Below are 12,897 nucleotides of genomic sequence, written 5' to 3' on the forward strand. Positions count from 1 at the left end.
ATATTGACTTGCATACCATCTCAGACCACCTTAAATACAACAGTGGTTGTAATTTAGGTATCTTCTGGGGGAGAAAGACATTTGTTACTTATTTTTTCTCATCTAAAAGTTCCAGGAGTATTTTAATTAGCACAAGAGACATGGATTTGACGGGTAGACCGCTCAGTGGATAGGGAATTAGCTGGATGGTCATACTCAAAGAGTTGTGATCAAAAACTCCATGTCCAGGTGGAGACTAGTGACAAGTGGTGACCCTCAGGAGTCTGCTTTGGGACCAGTATTATTTAACATCTTTGTCGTGGACGTGGATAATAGAGTTGAGTGCACCCTCAGAAAGTTTATGGATGACACCAAGCTGAGTGATGTGGTTGATACTCTAGAGAGAAGGGATGCCATCCAGAGGGACCCTGACAGGCTGGAGAGGTAGGTCTGTGTGAAACTTATGAAGTTCAACAATGCCACCTGCAAGGTCCTGCACATGGATCAGGCAATGCCGAACACAGATACAGGCTGGGCTATGAGTGGATTGAGAGCAGCCCTGCCGAGAAGCACTTGGGGGTGTTGGTTGCTAAAAAGTTGAATATGACGCAGCAATGTGTGCTCACAACCCAGAAAGCCAATTGCGTCCTCAGCCCCAACAGAAGCAGCATGGTCAGCAGGTTGAGGGAGGTGATTCTGCTCCTCTGCTTGGCTCTCACGAGACCCCACCTGCAGTACTGCATTCATCTCTGGGGCCTCCAACATAAGATAGACATGGACCTGTTGGAGTGAGTCCAGTGGAGGGCCACAAAGATTATTGGGATCTGGAGCACCTCTCCTGTGAAGACAGGCTGAGAGAGTTGGGCTTGTTCAACCTGGAGAAGGCTCCGGGGAGACCTTATTGTGGCCTTTCAGTACTTAAAGGCAGGCTACAGGAAGGCTGGAGGTGGATTCCTTATCAAGGAGTACAGTGATAGGATGAGGGATAATTGTTTTAAACTGAGAGTAGATTTAGATTAGATTTTAGGAAGAAACTCTTTACTGTGAGGGTGATGAGACCCTGGAACATGTTGCCCAGAGAAGCTGTGGTTGCCCCGTCCCTGGAAGTGTTCAAGGCCAGGTTGGATGGGGCTTTGAGCAACTTGGTCTACTGGAAGGTGTCCCTGCCCATGGCAGGGGGGTTGGAGCGACATGATCTTTAAGGTCCCTTCAAACGCAAAGCATTCTAGGATTCCATTATGTTTCTGTTCTTAACAAAGATAATGCAAATCTCAAAAGGAATATACAATTGATAACCTCTCTAGGGAATCTGATTTTTTTTTTTACTTTAGGCCTTAAAGCTACAATGATTCTCTGTGACTAGGAGCTGCTATTTTTTCATTCTTTCTTGTAGTAAAACTATTTAGGAGAATTAATATTTCTGGAAGCACAGAGATAAAATGTGTGGAACACTGTTTTTTATCCATTATAAATGTGGCATGTACTATACAACAGGCTTTATATTTGTGGAAATCAGTATTAAAATTATGTAAGTATTATTGTGCAATTGATCTTTAAGCAAGGAGAAGACCAGGAGTCCTACAGACAATGTTGGTTTTAAAAAAGGAAATGTGTTACATCTCTGTTGCCTAACTTTTCTTTTTCTTTTTATGTTTAGTTACTATAACTCAAGGTGGTGCAATCCAGATTTCTAATCCAGCCTCTGATGGTGTCCATGGACTACAGACATTAACAATGACAAATTCGGGAGCTCCTCAGCCAGGTGCTACCATTGTGCAATATGCAGGACAATCCCCTGATGGCACACAACAATTTTTTGTTCCTGGAAGCCCAGTTGTTGTTCAAGGTATGTTTTATTAGTCTATTGCTTTTTATTTTTTTCATATAAACCAATTTTTCTTAAACGGCTGTTTATTTTGTGTTGACATTATTGCAATACTAAATAGAATATTTATGCATAGCAAGATGGAAAACAGTCTTGGGGGGAAGCTCAGTGTCTCTGTTCAGTAAAGCAGCTACTTCTTTTGATTTAAAAAAAATATGAGGAAGAAATAACAGTATAAAATCACTTTCTGCTTTGAATTCTCTTATCCAGACTTTGATAGATGTTTAATTGCAGTACATGTGTTGTGACAGATTGAAATTAGATGCTGTGACTGCATCTCTTTTAATATACAAAACATTTTTTTTCCCCAGTAGTTAATCAATCTTAATAAAACACAAGTTCTGAAGTTCTTTAGGTATGTTTAGGGCAAAAATTCCTTGCAACTTATGACTCTCATAGTTACTGGAAAGAAGATCCTTTACTGGAGCATGTTTCCTCACAGAAGAACACTTTGTGGGTCCTATAAAATGCACACATGTGAACTGAACTGTGAATAGTGAATTACTGAACCTTGCTGTAGTTTATGCAGTATTTTTTTTCCATCCCATGTTCCCAGCCTTTTGGAAATGCTGAGGGAGTTTGAGAACCAAAAGTCTCCTGGATTCTTACTGATGCCAGGGCAAGTAGGGTTGGAATTTGGGTTATGCTGAGGAAAACCTTTGAAAATGGGGAGGAGATTTCTGCATGCAGATATTAAGTTGATGGCTGTGATGGAGGATACAGGGAATTTATTTTCACTTTTCCCTATTGCTTTTTTTTTTTTTATATTCAGTACAGAGAAGTAGGGAGGAAGGGCTATCCATATGCTTTCTAAAGCCAAAACTGCTATCTGAAATAAACCATGTGAAGGGCTAGAAAGACTTTAAGTATGTATTTGTGGAGTGGATAAAAGTCACTGAGTAAATGTAGACACAGATACCTGAGATAGTTGGTGAAGTCAGGTTGAGGTGCCTTTTTTTGCACTAATATGGATATGTGAAATAAGTTTGTTTTTTTAAGTGTCTGTTTCTCTCCCTTTGCTGTAAAGGAAGCCCAGAATGTAAATAAAGCCAATAGCTTGCAGATATCTGAACTTGTTGAGACAATGCTGAATAATGATACCAAATTTGAATTCTTCTATTGCCTCTGGTTAATTCTTTGCTGAAATACATTTTATTTTCCAAGACTTTTCAAAAACCTTTAATGGAAACTATTAGACTAGAATGAAAAACCCTAAGCCAATATTAGTTTTAATCATGCAGAGAATACTGTTATTACTTCTCTAATTATTATTATTATGAACACATTCTTAGCAAAGCTATAAGACCAAAATTTCGTTGGCCCCCAAACAAATTTCCCACTCTGATAGTGTGTGTTTTCTGAGTATGAGTTTGTTTTCTATACACATGTGTACACATCCCTTAAATTAGATGACTTACCCATTTCGCCAGGTTGACTGTAGTGGTTTGTATGTTTTGCTTTGATTCTTCAGAGTTTTGGGGGTGGGTGGTGCGGAGATAGTAGCTTCTTTGTTGTTTCCTAAAACCTCCCTAGTCTGTAAAGAAGCACAAAATTTAGTGATTGTATCTGGCAGCACTTCAGTCTTTGGGAATTTCATTGGACTGGACTTGCTTTCCAGACCCTTTGTTCCAGGGTTGTCCTCTGACGGGGCTGTGCTCTCACCTCCCTATTCACTTCGGTGATGGGCTCCACGACTTGATCATGTATCCCCTTAAGTGTCTTGCCTGTGGTGCATACTTTCAAAATGGATTCAGAGACACTTACTGAACACCTGCTCTATCCTGTTTCTGGAAGCTTCTAGATACTTTGAACTAAATTGACGTGTTCTCTGTCCATGCTCAGAGAAATTGACTTCTGGAGTTCTCTGTTCCTTTGGCCCAAAGTCCAAAAGCTTTAGTGATGCTCATGTCTGTTGACACAGAAGAAAAGTGCTACATACATATACAAAGGGAATAGTAAGTGAGCATGAACTCAGAGATGTTGAGAAGATAAAAGGTTCCAACTCATTATACGTGCTATTGATAGTGGAAAATCTTTTAAAAAATGTTTAATTAAAAAAGTATGAAAGCACCTGGGGAAGTTTATGGTAATGGAGATGTCTTTATGGTAATAATTGCGTATCATCAACAAAACTGAGTTATTCAGGATGGAGTGAGTCAATGAAATCAGTTGGATAGACATCACAGGTCATCTTGCCTACGCTAGAAAGTCTGTAGGAACATAGTTTATGAGCATTTGTCATTTACATACACATTGTAATTGCTCCACCTGATATTGTGATAGCACAGATTGCAACAGGAAAGCAACATTCCGCTTAGTAATCTTTACACTTATGTATATGTTTAGAATGGTTTTGGGTAGGCAGCATATAAATGTTATTTATAATAATAATGAAAGTAAAAGAAAGGAAAAAAAAAAAGTAACAAATGTCAGTCCTAGAGTAGAAAATATCTGTTTTAGAATCTTGCAAGATAGCATACGTATTTGTATTTTTTCTAAAGTATTTGTTGATGTAGCTCATGTAAAAATGGATGACATTACATAAACCCTGTGCTTGATATTTTCTGATAACCTGTGATGCGGAAAAAGGATTAATATAAAAGTGCCAAAGGTGTTGATCCAACTGAGTGATATTTCATTTGCTACAAGTTTATATTCACAGGCAAAATAAGATTCAGTTCTGATGTCCTGATAGTTTTCTAATACAGGTTCAGGATTTCTTTTCCTGGATGGAGCAAAAGAAAGTGTTTAATTATTAGTGCAAATGAGTGTCGAAAAGTTGTTTCAAAAATCATTTTGTTGTGAACTGTATGTGTTTTCATTATATGGTCAGTGATATTTGAGATCTGTGGCTTGAATTTCTTGCGTGCTTCAGTTCTGATCTTCTGTTCATATGATCCTCAAGTGGTCCTGTAATCACAGGGCGCTCCTTTTTTGTGCTGGTGCTTCCATTATTGCTGTCCTTGGCATAGTTTCACAGCTGACGAATTACCAGTCCCAATTTGTTTATTACAGACAAACGCCTTACAATTTTGCTGTGCCCTACATACAGACCAGTGCCCAGACTGGTCTAAAACTAATTTTGTTTGAATTAATGTAAATAAGGAGTAACTCTGTTAGAGCTGAGATTTTTTTTTTTTTTAATTTGTTCTTTTTTTAAAACTAAGTCAACCAGCTCTCTTGGTTTTATTTTGGAAAACAAGGAAACCGAGGAGAGGCAGCCTTGATCCAGAGTTACTGTTCTGCTTATTACAGCATCAGAAATCACTAGCTTTAGGTTGACTGACTTTGGAGCTTTCTTCAACCTTTTTGGAAGCTTTTAACTGAAATTAAATGAGTGGATTGTGGGTTTTCCCCCACTGCAAGGAGCTTTAGCCTTTCATTTACATATTTGCTGTAACTTATTAAGCTTTCCTGTCTCACGTGTCTGTCGGGCAGAGTTCTCTGCCTTTTAGTGGAATTGTTCCAATCAAAACAATTCCATGTCTTTTTAAAATGTCTCTGTTTTCTACCCAATCGTGACTATCATTCTGGTTCCTTCATGAATTCTAGAGCCACGTTTTAACATCTGTCAGTCAGTGCTGTGAATTTTCAGGTCTTGCTTTACAGCCAGCTTTGTGGTGAGGGCTTTCTGCAGCTTTATGAATAATTCAGGGAAAAAGAACAAAGCTGGGCTTATAGAAACATGGAAGAGGAAGAAAAAAAAGCTTTACTGGAAGAGGGCTGCAGTTTCAGTGAGCCGTTCCGGTGACAGAGCATATTGATGACAGTGGTAAGCAAGTGAGGTCACTGTGATGTCAGTGCTCTTGCTTGTAATCCTGCACATGCTTGCTGGTTTGGAACAGTTCACGCTGAGCTCTGCTGGAGGAACAGGAGAGTCGGGTGTGCAGGGGCTGATCATGGCTGTGACAGGCGATGAAACAGGTACAAATTTTGTTAGTCTTTTACATAGCATTTTTGAGTGTCTAAGCAGTGCTTAGTTGGTATTTGTGACGTTTTCTTTTAAAACTGTTGCTGTAACTCTTGCATCTTTCTAAACTGGTATAAATAGCTTTTGTTTATATCTAGTCACTGTAGGATTTCAGGGCAATTTTAACAGTTTCATTTTGGGGGGAAAAAAATCACTGTTAGTGCATGAGTTCTTATACAGATTGATTCAGATAACTAATCTTTACTAGTAGTGCGGGATTTTTCCGAAAAAATCCACCACTCTTTTAAATCCTTTTTTCTTGTGGAGATGGTCATAGATGTTACTATGTTTATAATCGTTTTTTATTTTGTAAAAATGACACTCCTTTTTTTGTTTGGCAAGAAACACTTCCGATTTGATAGCCAAACCAGACTTGAGCGTAGCTGTAAGAGAAAGGTGTGCATTGTTTCAGTAGCGTTAAGAAACCCTGCGCTTTTATTCTTAAAGAAAATACTGAACGCAAACAAATGTGAGAGCAATAATTGTAAGCATTGTGCCGCCTGCTTGTTTTCTCCTCCGCCGTTCTGCCTCTCTGTTCCTCCGCTAATTGAGTTCAAAGGGCTGACGTCACTGCATTTCCTGGAATCGGTTGCAGTAGGAACTGGAAAAGTTAAACTCCAAACAAGACACACATTGACGTCAGCCCAAGTCATGCTGCCATTTAGTCAGTTCCTTTCTGCTCCGTCAGTTGCCTCCGGCACGGCTGCAGCGTTAACCCCTTCGCAGCCGGTGCCTACGTGCTCATGGAGCTGCTCATGGCTTCATTAATCCAAAGATAAGCATCTTCCCCAAGCCCGTGGTTTGGTCCCTTTTTTTTTTGGATTCTCAAAGGAATAATGATTCATGCCTTGTTTAGCGAGTTTAGTGGGGAAGTTCAAACCCCTTTGATATTGTAGTCCCGTCGTTATGACTCACAGAAGGGGAGAATAGCTGCACTAATGCACAGCGTGCACCGGGCTTTTTTTTTCTCCTGGATAACCACTGAAAGAGCACAAGTGCAGGGATGCTCTCTAGTGTTTGGCAAGTTACTTTTTCCAAGAACCTGCTGATACAAGGTGGTTGATATTTTTGGTGTGCTATTTGTTTTGGTTTGCTTTTAAATTGCTCAGAGATTAGTTTACAAGGTTAGTTGTATTCTTCCAAATGTGATTTGATTTTTTGTTTGTTTGTCTTGCTGTTAATAATTTCCTTTTTGTAAGTCTCAACTCAAAGCTTCAGGTTTTCAGTGACTTGTTATTCCCTTGCAGTTTTAAGGAGGAAAAAAACCAACCAAACAAAAAAGATGACTGGGGGCAGTGTGTTAGGGAAATGAACCATCTCCAGGTTTGTTGCTGCTTTGGCAGTCTCAGTCCTAGGTCTGATATGTTAGGAATGACTCTAAACCTCCATGGAGTTTCATTAGAAATGGCCACAGAGATGTATCAGTCTGGATCAAGGTGTGTTGGAATTTTGTCTCAGATGCTGAAATGGAAGGTACCCTTCTCTGTAATATGCAGATACATTGCTAAACTACTGTTTTTTTCAAGAGTATTTTTTCCACATCCTCCCCCCCCCCCCAAGCCTGTTTCATCTTTCCTTACGTCTTTTTCAGAAGAAAACAGTAGTTTATTGTAATTTTTTGAGATTTTTTTTTTAGTTGCAGACTTTGAAATAATTGATTTGCAATAATGTATTGTAATGCACATATTACTGCACATCTAAAAGATACTTTGTCAATGCTATGCCTTTTTTTTTTTTCTTTTTTTTAACTGTGCTGTCTGGGTTTACAAGGTCTATACCACCAAAATGGTTGGTTATCTCTGTCACCACACTGGTTGGTTTATAAGTGAGCCACCTGTTTGGCAGGGACAGACACTACTGGGCCCTGGTCAACCTATTCATGCACCATGGTGTTACTTATCCCAGTGTTTGCTGATCCCAGCTGAGATAGCGACTCAATTCTGTTAAAGCAGGTTGCAGGTCCATTATTGTACTGAGTTCTCAGAACAACAGTGGCAGTGAGTGCTGTTAGCTGACATCTGACTGTAAATCAAAGACATCAAAGTAGTTGGTCTGGTCAGGCTGAGGTGACCTCAGTTGTGGTTCTTTCCCCATGACTTGATCTACAAAATGGTTACTTGGATTTCTCATTCATTGTAGCTAATGCAGACGAAGATAACATCTCTTTTTTTACCTAGTGATGAGAGCCAGAAAAAAATAGATCTGACAATAGTCTATAAAATTTATATAATGTGGCCTGCATAAAGGTGAGACTGAAGAGTTTCTAAAGTTCCATTTTTACAATTAGTAAGTATTGTCCCGGTGACATAGCTGGGATTGCTAAGAGATTTGAAGAACTTAAATAAATGGTTAAGTGTCTCTCTTGTAGATAGACAAGAAGACCAAGCCCTGTGTCCATGGCAGCTGCTCTTAGTGCTCTCAGGGCTGTCCTGGGCTGATTTCTCTCTCCCTCCCCATCCTCAGGGATTATGGTAACCCAGGTCAGTTCACTGGTCTGGTTCATCTTGTAATTCCACAAACACTTTTACCCCCAGGACTCAGAGTGGGGGAGGTGCACAGTGTCTAAGCTGATAATGATTTAAGGACATGGCTGTGGAATTGTAGTCTAAACACAGCTTCTTCCTATTTTTTTAATTAGTGAAGCATGAGCTTAATAAGAATAATAGTAATTTTTTATTAAGTTTTGGGTTGGGTTTTTTTACATCTGCAGTTGACTGGTGTCTCTTTACTGCTCTGTCAGCCTCCCCAGAGTGTTTTTGTCTACATTTTACTTTTCCAAGTTGTTTTTCCATTATTTGAATATTGCTTTAGAGAATTAAAATATGAATTAAGTATAACTTAGCAGCCACTGAAATTTCATCTTTTATATTCCATTGCTTTAATGACAAAATTTAAACTTTTGTTCTGTAATAATGTAAAAGATTTATGGAAAGGAATAGGTAAATACTTGCTCATAACTTGAAGGGAGATACATTCAAAATTTTTTTTTCGTATGTTGAATGAGACACAAGTACTTAGGACTTTCACAGCATTATGAAGTCAGTGTGCATCATGTAAGAGCAAATTACTTCAGAAATACAGAAATGAGGTAAGACTATCCAAAAGGTGTTGGTTCCAAATAACACGTCAGATTTCAGATCTGCCTTTTAGCCTGGGGAGAGCTCAAAATTGTAGGTTTAGGAGCTGAGTCTGAACTTTTGCACTGGGATTTACTGTGTAGCTACAGCCCTTCCTGTGCAACTGCCACTGCCTCCTCTCGCCGGCCAGTGCTGCTGCGTCCCGTTCATGCTCCTCTTGCCCAAGGAACACACTCCTGTTCACCACGAGAGCTTGGCTGTTCTTTTTCATTTTGGCAACAGCAGCCACTGCTGGTTTTGCAAGGGTTGCTGAACTGCTGCTGGAAAGGGAGGAGAGGCAGTAAGGCCAGTACTGTTGCTGTCACAGGGAGGGAGGGGAAAGTTGACTCCTGAAACATCAGTGGCTACAACAGCAGGATTTCATGGGATTGCGCAAACAGGAAATAAATGTGGATGCTCTGACAGGGTTTCTCAAACAGCTTTTCCTATGTTGTCTGGAAAGAACCTTGTGGAAGCTTTCACAGGCTTCAGGCTGGCTGGCTTGTGGGGCCACATGCTAGAGCAATTTAGATAACTTATATTACAACATGGAAATAAATACTAGTAGGATAACAAATATAGTTATGACACTACAGGCCTGTGGAATATATTTCTGTAGCAGGGATCCTGGATATCTCATCAGCAGAAATCTGTTATTTCCAGAGAGACTCCTGTAAAGGTCTTTGTTGCCATAGAGTTTAAAATGTGCTTCTTTTATACAGCTGCCACTGGAGACATGCCAGCTTACCAGATTCGAACTCCCACTACTACCTTACCTCAGGGAGTGGTAATGGCAGCCTCACCAGGGGCTCTGCACAGCCCTCAGCAACTGGCAGAAGAGGCAACACGCAAGAGAGAGCTGAGACTTATGAAAAATAGGTAAGACTGTATAATAATCAACGGTCAGTGGTAAAAAACAAAAACAAAAACAAAAATTTTAATGAAGTTTTCTTCTTAAAATCATGAGCAGTGCCTATGGTTGATGAAGGGAAGGCGAGAAATTGTCAGTTATCCCACATCCTTATAGCATTGAGTATTGTCTGCTAACTCTGGAAAGATACAGCTGACCCTATCACCATGGATTTTTAGTTCTAAAATATTATGGTCATTCAGAAATCAGTGTTGTCCTTTTCTGAAAATTTTTGTGATAATCTTCAGGTATACTTATTGTTGAATTATTGTTCTCCCCACCCCCCCCAGTAAAATGGCCAGTATGGGTTTGTTCATCTTGAAACATCCCAGCAAAGAATTGGCTAGGAAAATATCTCATTACCATCTGTCAATTAATGATGCTGTGAAGAGGACTTATTTTAGGATGGAATGATAATTATAGACTTTCCTAAATGCTTGGCTACTGAGATAAGTTATTGTGCACTGCTCCTGTCATTTTGTGAGGAATATTGTGTGAGGTGGCTATATATGTTTTAATTAGTTGGCATGGACTTGACTGTATGCTGTAAATGCCAGTCTTTCTCTGTGCATTCTTCTTGCTGTTCTTAGGGAGCTCCTTTTAAGTGCATAGACACTGCTATCAATGACAGTTAAATTAATGGAAGAAATAGTATGCTATGCAAATTTTTAATACATTAAACAGCCACTTGCCTTATGATTGAATTAATGGTATTGCTTTGCTCTCATGCCTGTGCTTTATTTTAAATTACTCACAAGAATCACTGCATTGTTGTGCCTCCTTTTGTTTCTTCTCTCTTCAGCTTTAAAGTAGCATCTATGCTGTCTGTCATGTAACTTGCTGGAAAGCTACACTCTCACAATTTGACAACTTATGTTCCAAGATGTTAAAGGAGTGGACTCCCAGTACTTCTAAAATTTCTTCTGGAGTTGAATTCTTGTTCAGTCACATGCTTCTGGAAATACTACCCAACGTGTGTAGCTTCAATATAACAGAATTCCAAGCAGAACTGTGAGAATGGCTCCAGACTGCCCTTTGCCAGCAACAAAAGGAGCCCAGATGCATGTGGCTGAATGTGCCCAGGTGGACAGTTCTAAAATGCTAATAAATTGTATTTGTTTGGACTTAAATTTTACTGCTGATTGTTACATTAAGGTGAAAAAAAATTACAGCAGGTTGTAAGCTTGGTATCTAGCTTTTTATGTGAAGAGAGTAGTGTTATGCTTGTGTTTCCTGAAAGTAAATTCTTTGGGTTTGCTTTTAAGATTTTGATTACGGAAGATAATATTCCTGATGAACACACAAAGTGGAATGTGACTGGAAGAAGACATGCTGCTTTCAGTCTTAATGTTTAGTACAGCTCAAGTCAATACGTTATCATTTACTCACTGTTTTTCTCAGTTCCTCTGTGTTTAAATTCCATCTTTGTATTTGTTGATGCTGAATTTGTTTCAAGCTCTGGTTGTTTTGAATTGTATTTTAACGATGTTATTGCTTATGGCTGTTATCTGCTGTTTCTGTTTGTGCAATCCAGCGGTTGTTGTTGGTTGCTGTTGTTATTGTGGAACTGCAGGGATTGCAGGTAACTTCATTTATCCAGTCTTTGCCGTGTTGTGGCTGTTCCTGTAGTCATTTGCCTTGTATTGGTTCCAGGGAAGCTGCCAGAGAATGTCGCAGAAAGAAGAAAGAATATGTCAAATGTCTTGAAAATCGTGTGGCTGTTCTTGAAAACCAAAACAAGACTCTCATTGAGGAACTCAAGGCCCTCAAAGATCTTTATTGTCATAAAGCAGAATAACTGTCTTTCATTCGGACCTTGTTTATTATGAACTTTAATCAAGGCATGAGAGGAAGCAATTCTACAGATTGCCATATGAACTTGAGAAAGAGACACTTGAGGCCCTTGTGGAACCCAGTTTTGCTTAGTGTTTTCAGACTGATTTGGGAGATATTCCGAAACTTGGAATTCTGTCATAGTCTCCATAATCTGCTGAGCTTTGTAATGGCATGCAAATGGCTTTTTTGTTTGCACTTTCTACTTCTGCTTTTTGCAGGGAAGCTGCTAAAGAATGTCGACGTCGGAAGAAAGAATACATAAAATGTCTGGAGAGTCGTGTTGCAGTGCTAGAAGTTCAGAACAAGAAACTTATAGAAGAGCTTGAAACCCTAAAAGACATTTGCTCTTCCAAAGCAGATTAGTAAAAAATATTTATTATACTGTGAACTGACTGAAATATGTCCAGTTGCTTTATAAGGCAATACATAGCCAACATGAATTATGGCTTTCTCTCTGTGTCATTTATATTATATTCCAACTTCTAACATTCCTGAAATGCTTTCCCGCTTTTTGTCAATTCATAGCTCTAATTTCAGGTTTTCCATGCTCCTCCCTTCCATCTCCCAAGGAGCCAAATGTTAAAAAATGTAACAAAGTAAAAAAACGCATAATTTCTAAAAGCTGTTTCTTTGCCATATATTTACGTACTACTTTTTACATGTTACTGAGTGTCCTGCACATACAAAATATTTTACAATTGTTTTAGATGAATCATAAAGATAATGCATCCAGTAATACAAGAAAATCAAACAACCCAAGCTATCTCAGGAAAGAGTTTATAAAAGAATGTTATGATTACATGTATGTACTAGCATACTAGTCTACAGATGATTTTATGCCATATTTTTATATTAGTTGCTTTGTGGAAAAAAAAGTATTGTATTGCTGTCACTGAGTGCCATGGTTAAAGATAGTTTTTAATAGAACCATGTTGTTTAACCTGTGTAGTGTCTGATTTCCTTTAAACATCTGTTTATTTGAGATGATTTAAACCCCTGAGTATCTGGAGGAGGACAAAGGAAAAAAGCATACCGGAATGCATGACATGATGCTAAGTATGTTGTAAATACCTGAAAGCAGCTGTCTGTTTACTGCTATTTACCGAAGTTTTCTGTAGTCTGTAGGATATTTGATTTATTTGAGATCTATGCATCAAAATTCATTTTGCATCCTGAATATTTCATGTTCTAGATTCTGGAC

The 12,897-nt window shown here is 38.9% G+C and overlaps 1 protein-coding gene across 10 annotated transcripts in view; it reads left to right on the forward strand.

Moving 5' to 3' along the window:
* CREM (cAMP responsive element modulator) overlaps positions 1-12,636 on the forward strand; it is a 34,670-nt gene extending 22,034 nt beyond the window's left edge. For 4 of the 10 annotated variants that reach the window (XM_065831637.2, XM_065831642.2, XM_065831639.2 and 1 more), the window contains 3 exons: positions 1,637-1,825; positions 9,673-9,829; positions 11,514-12,141. In XM_065831637.2, the coding sequence (XP_065687709.1) occupies positions 1,637-1,825; positions 9,673-9,829; positions 11,514-11,658 (491 nt within the window). In that variant the 3' untranslated portion in view covers positions 11,659-12,141. Of the gene's footprint in view, positions 1-1,636; positions 1,826-5,355; positions 5,789-9,672; positions 9,830-10,662 lie in introns of those variants that run through there. The other 6 variants (XM_065831638.2, XM_065831643.2, XM_065831640.2 and 3 more) reach the window with 5 other exon arrangements.
* Positions 12,637-12,897: the final 261 nt, after the last annotated feature.

Source organism: Patagioenas fasciata, chromosome 2 (assembly GCF_037038585.1).
Source record: "Patagioenas fasciata isolate bPatFas1 chromosome 2, bPatFas1.hap1, whole genome shotgun sequence".
NCBI classification, from domain to species: Eukaryota; Metazoa; Chordata; class Aves; order Columbiformes; family Columbidae; genus Patagioenas; species Patagioenas fasciata.